The 6,169-nt window shown below is 40.8% G+C and overlaps 1 protein-coding gene across 2 annotated transcripts in view; it reads right to left on the bottom strand.

Moving 5' to 3' along the window:
• LOC143029109 (uncharacterized) overlaps positions 1-6,169 on the bottom strand; it is a 31,330-nt gene continuing 25,161 nt past the window's right edge. For both annotated transcript variants that reach the window (XM_076191540.1, XM_076191541.1), the window contains 2 exons: positions 2,326-2,436; positions 1-1,120 (listed from right to left, as the gene is read on the bottom strand). In XM_076191540.1, coding sequence (XP_076047655.1) covers positions 503-1,120; positions 2,326-2,436 — 729 coding nt within the window. In that variant the 3' untranslated portion in view covers positions 1-502. The remainder of the gene's footprint in view (positions 1,121-2,325; positions 2,437-6,169) is intronic.

Below are 6,169 nucleotides of genomic sequence, written 5' to 3'. Positions count from 1 at the left end.
TTGCAACTTTAGAAACTATATTGAAATATATACACACACACATTTCTATATTATACTTAGATCAAGAAATATGCTATAAAAATAAACTTGTTAGATTATAGATACAGTATACGTAGAAGGATTCAAATAATGCCTGATACATACATATACATTTATATAAATGACCACGTAGATAATATTTTCTAAGCTAAGGGATTAAATTGATGAAAATAGATAAAATGGGTGATTATTATGTCCTGTACGTTTCCCTAAAGGTATGTAACGCTTCTCAAAGAATACTGAACATTATCGTTAATCCTGGAACCTGTTACAACGCTTTATTTAAACGTGGATCTGTGATTTACAATATATACAAAATGCATCATATTATCCTATACTGCATGAGGTATTTCTACCGTCCTCACGCGTTTAAATAAACATACATATTCTTAAATATATACGTTTACGTATAGCCTGCCAAAAAAGTATCACATGTAAGGAATATCTTGGGTCACTGACCCAGTTATTGAATTGTAACTCTTTTTCTTGATTTTGAAGGAAGAGAGTTCGAATCTCCTCTTGCATTGGTGCCATGTCTGCTGTTTCTTAAAATCTTCTTTTTGTTTTTTCTGATGCTCACCATAGAGCTTGCACTTGTTGGGGACGAGGACAGCGGGGAATGAGCACCATCTTCATATTTCATCCATTGTGATTCGTTTTCTTCGTTGGAGAAGTTTTTGTCTTCAGCGGACGCGCCAGCCTCTTCCGCGTGGTGTTCGTCTTCCTCGAGTATGGTGGAGAACATTCTGTCGCTCTCTACCTCCGAGTGGGTATCGTCACCCTCCACTCCGCTGTCTAACATCTCCAATGTTTTTCCTAAGACATCCTTTCTCTGTACGCCCTCGAAATTCTCTTCCCGCTCACCGGGAGGGCTTCCTGAAGAAATGGAGGAGGGGTAAGGGGAGGAAGAGGCACCTGAAACATCATTCGTAGGCTCGGAGGACATCTTGAGTCCAGGTGTGGTTGGCAAGATCGTAGTCTCAGGAGTTATCGGCTTCGAGGGAGACCGTCGCCTTATACTCTCCTTGCGAGAAATTCGCGACCTCCTGTTCTTCTTGCCCCTCAGAATCCGGAAGAAGAGCTGCAGGGAGATGTCAGTGTATTAGAATATCTCAAAGAAAAGGATACACAATGAAAGAGCTCCGGTTGGCATGATACGATGCCACTATAGGGTTGAGATCGCTGGGAATGGTATACATGCATCATGCAGGGGATTTGATTGGATTATAAAATTCTGACTCAGAAGCCAAACACTGGAGTATCAAGGGCTATCCAGCACTGTAAAAACTAAAAGGTTGATGTAATGTCAAAGGCGATGATACTACAAATTAAAATTAAAAACACAATGATTCATATGAGATGGTAATATTTGATGGGTTTTAGAAATTTAGTTAGGAGGGCTATATTACAGCTATCATCAAGCAAATCTTTCATGGACTTGTCTGTGATTGTACTTTCTCGCCGCTCACGGTAGTAACAAATGCATTCTGTTAAAACGTGTTGTACGGTGATGGGAGTTTGACATATCGTTCAGGGGAGGAAAACCTCAGAGTAAGAGGGACGAATCATTATATAACTTATTAGTAAAACCGTAACTTTACGGTAGGTGGTAAAGTGGCAAGGTAAATACGAAGAACACTGTAAGATCTTTATTCTCCACCTCACTACTTTAACCACTCATCTCTACTACACTGTAATTCACTGTGCTTCACTGTAATTTACTTCTATTGAATTATCTTTTTAAGAAGCATAACAAATGAAGTTACTGGCTTGGAGATATTGATTCTGAAAATCATAAATTTTTGCGGAGGGAAATGGCGAGAATATATTATTGTTGTTGATGTTGTCATTTATTTATTTTCATTCATTTATTTATTTATTTGTTTTTGCAGAGGGTACGCAAAGGGATAATGATAGGTGAAGAGGTGCAGACACAAAGATATATAGGTATAGTCATGAACACATGGTTTTCGGTAAAGTGCATTGCCTAAAAAAATAATGATAATAAAAAAGTAAAGACAAATCATAAAGTTACTAGGAATCATCTCTTTTCATATTTTTCTCCCAAGTAGTTAAAGCAAAAAAGTGTGCTTTGACTCGAACACTCCTCTTATAAAAGATAATAAGTCTTTGTAACTCGGTGTGTGTTTGTATCTTATGACTAGTAAACACCCCTACATCCTCTCATATGTAGGCCTAACTAATAAGAATCCCGTGGCTGATAACAACCACTTCATTCGATAACGGGCAGTAAGGAGTGTGGGAACTGTGAGGTAGATTTGTTACCATGACGCTGTTGAAGGCGATGGCCCACAAGAAGGCGACGGGACGGAACAGGTAGGGACGGGATAGGACCTCATCCTTAATGGCTTGCGCCAGCTCGTCAAGCTCGTGCTCCTGTTGGGGGGGAAAGAAACGAGGATTAGATTGTTATGGACTGTAGCTTACCGGCGTTTCTATCCTTGTCGACAATCTCATGCCGCTGCTGTACATTCTTTTATGTTTCACGTGTTGGTCCAATTAGGTGTTCATAGTTTGGTTATGGGTTCTGTTTTTATTATTATTATTATTATTTTTTTTTTTAGAAAGTTGGAGAGATGCCATGAGGTACTGGTGTTTTGTCGTTCGGGATTTGACAAAGTGTCATGGTTGCTTACGGTAGTTATCGCAGCGGTGTGTACATCGGATGTTCTTGTAACATATGCGATACTGTGAGGAGAGAGGAAGGATATAGTATTTTATATAGGAAGGTATAGTATTTCATATTGGGGAATGGTATGCGTGCCTGATTATGCTTCTTGTCAACAGATGCAGTCGAGTTCTATTATAAGAAGGAATGCATTACTGTTTGGTTTGATGTGATTTGGTGGTTGTTTTGGGTCATGTATTCTTAGTGGTTGCTGTAGTCGGAAGTCTTTCTTTCTTTCAGTCTACTTTGGAATTGTTTTTGGGAGGAATGACACTGAACTTCATATGTATTCATTCATCCCAGTTAAGTCTGGTAGGAGCGTTGGGAGGTCTAGGACACTTACGCAGGGTTTGATGCTCGTATGTGTAACTGATATTGGGGTAAGATGTATTTCAGTTTGTACCTCCATTCTTGTGGATAGGAGAGATTTACTACAGTTCTTCGGAGAAGGACGGGGTTGTTGACGTTTTTGGAGTGGAGGATTTACTGTCGTGGTGAAGTCGATGTACGGGTTCTATAGCTTCTCCTGGAGAACTGATTCTTTCCTTGGAATGTAATGGAAGGGTGTGAGGAGAAGGGGAAGGTGTATCTTAGGGTGGGGTTTGTGTTAGACTAGAGAGAATGAGGGTTGTATAGGGAGTTCTTGTACTTCGGATAGGGAGAAAGGGAGGAGTTGAGTTGTGGGTTCAAGTGGTACAGATGAGAGGGTGTAGAGGTTTGTGTGGGGAGTTCTTGTGTCATGTAATCGGCCTTTCTTGGTGTGGTCGTTCGGGTGGAGCTATTGATGATTGGAAGGGTGGCGGGTCGTCTGACATACTCCCGCGTATGTGACTCCTGGATCCAGGATCGCATTTGTCTTCGGGGTTCTCTGAAACTGTTGCATTCAAACTATCCAAGATGAATGACTTCTTTTTCAAATCGATATAATGGCACTTGGATGATGATGATGCAGGGTGATTTTAGTAGCATTTTATGCATTTGGCTGGGTTTGAAAATGAGGTACCTTGTGTGCGAGCTGAACAATGTACACACGTGTCATCTGCGCGAGGACATCGTTATTTAGTGTTCAAAGTGCTGGTGGCTGAAGCAGCGGAGTTGGCGTGGATTGTATCTCTGTATCTAAAGTGACCTATGGTTCGATAGGTTAGATATTAGGCTATGGTTGATTGAAAATCATTATCATTGTGGGAGGATTGATCTTTGTACATTTTATGGTTTTCCTAACTCGATATACTTTTATTATTTTTTATCGTGTTACTCTTCTTTTTCATTACTTCTTCTGTGTGGTTATTGTAGTGTTGGAATGTGCGCTATTTCCACCGCGGTGTTAAATGTTGTTTGGACTGAGGTGTCTGCCAGGCTTGAGGCTTTGCCTTCGTCATATCGAGCTCTTTATTATAATTTTATTTTCAGAGTTTCTCCTTGAAGTCATATATTGCGTGGGGTTGCGCATTTGTCTTTAAATTCATCGTATACTTTCATGTGGGCATTTATTTGTTATTGACTCATTTTAGTAGATTTCAGAACTAAGAATCTTGGGTAGTCCTTGCCAGGGCTCACTTCTCGTCATTGCTCAAGTTATTGTCTTCTAAGGCTGGGTAGGATCGGGAATGCAATCTCTCTTAATAGGATGGGGTTGGAGTTATTGACTGTGGTGCTTAGGTTTGTCGATAGCGCTGACAGCGGCTATTATTACCATCTGTGAGGAGAGTGGGCAATCGTTCCGGTGTTTCCATCGTAGTTTGTTCTTTATTTATTCATTTATATATGTAGAGTTGTTGTTTCTCTTTATATTAAGTAAATAAGTACTGGTGTAGAGGCAAATTTGGAGCGGTCTCTTTGCTTTAATGTTCCAGACTTCTCTCCCGTCTACAAATACAAGGCGACCTCTGGAGTAACCTCGGGGGTTGTCAGATTAAATATATACACAACTTTATGTTGCGCGCATTTGCATATCGATGGTCTGCGGTCATACCAACCAGCACCGGTGCACACGGACGCACACACGCATAAAGAGTTTTGGTGGTAGTGAGCCCGCTCAAGACCTCATCTCTCAGGTCAAGCAGGGTCAAAGAGCAATTATCTCCGGATTACCTGCCAGCCCACGCTACCGCTTCGACTCCAACGGTCGAAGCATGATACCACAGACAGCAGTATTGATCATGTATTTTCTCCTATGGTTCTATGTCCATTTGGACATGGATTGTACATATGTATGAAACCTAGGATTAAAATTATGTAACTAACAAATATTTGAGCCTTAGCTCAACTCTAGTCAGGCCAAATTGGCGCCATGTAATTTAAACTTTGTACGTATCTCCTTGTTGGCAACTCATCCGAGTTCCCCCTTATAAAACCCAGTCATCAGGCCTGTAGAAGGACTTGAAAACTGGACACAGCCTGGACAGATCACACCAATAAAGCAAAGAAACTATCTCCGCTTTTCTCATCCGGCTTCTGTCCATCAGAACTTCGCTTCCACGCCTAAAGGAACGACTACGCTACCAAATCTCTCCTTCTTAAAAATGTTTTAATCAGCTGAAGATCAAAACGAACATTTCTTCTGGCGGCAACGGCAACATGAACAAGTAGGCTGTTGCCATATATAAAGAAATATAATTTCGGTGCAGGAGTTTCCCCAAATGCTGGCTGGTTCTTTTGATCAGGCAGATGTTTGGGTGTCTGACCCGAGATGCGGCGAAGTCTATTGTTCGGCTCGGGTGTTGGCTGGAAAAGTCGGCGGCTCTGGTCACTTAGGGACAATGGACTGCCCTTGGGAGATCTGGAGGACAATAGCTGGTCTCGGGAAAGTTGGTTTGAAGACGTTGGAGTTCTGCTTGCTCTATCTACGTGTGTGCGCACGTGTGCACGCTGGACATCGAAAAGGGTTAGCACACACACACACACACACACACACACACACACACACACACACACACACACACACACACACACACACACACACACACACACATGTATATATATATATATATATATATATATATATATATGTACATAAATATATAATTTATATATATACATATTTATACATATATATACACATATACATGTGCATATACATACACACACACACACACACATACATATATATATATATATATATATATATATATATATATATATATATATAAAAAATATATATTGGAGGTCTTTGTTCCACTCACTGGGAAGTGTTGTAATGCGAGGCGGGAGTGCAACACAGGGACATTGGTTTTGGGATGACTGTTATTCCCTCTTTGTTGTATAGTTATTATTATTCATCCCACGTTATGGGTGCTCTTGGTGGGGGGAAGGGTTGGCTCCCTATACAGGTTAGGTTTAGGAAAGCTACGTTTAGCACACCTTTTCTAGCCCCTTCCCCACGCGTGGAATGAGCAGAGAAGAGACTGAATAGCTCTGTTCAATCTTGTAGGCTGCTGG

This window comes from Oratosquilla oratoria, chromosome 10 (genome assembly GCF_046742065.1).
Source record: "Oratosquilla oratoria isolate Oo_2021 chromosome 10, ASM4674206v1, whole genome shotgun sequence".
Classification (NCBI taxonomy): Eukaryota; Metazoa; Arthropoda; class Malacostraca; order Stomatopoda; family Squillidae; genus Oratosquilla; species Oratosquilla oratoria.
Note: the sequence above shows the minus strand (reverse complement) of the source record. Positions and strands in the feature narration are given on the sequence as shown.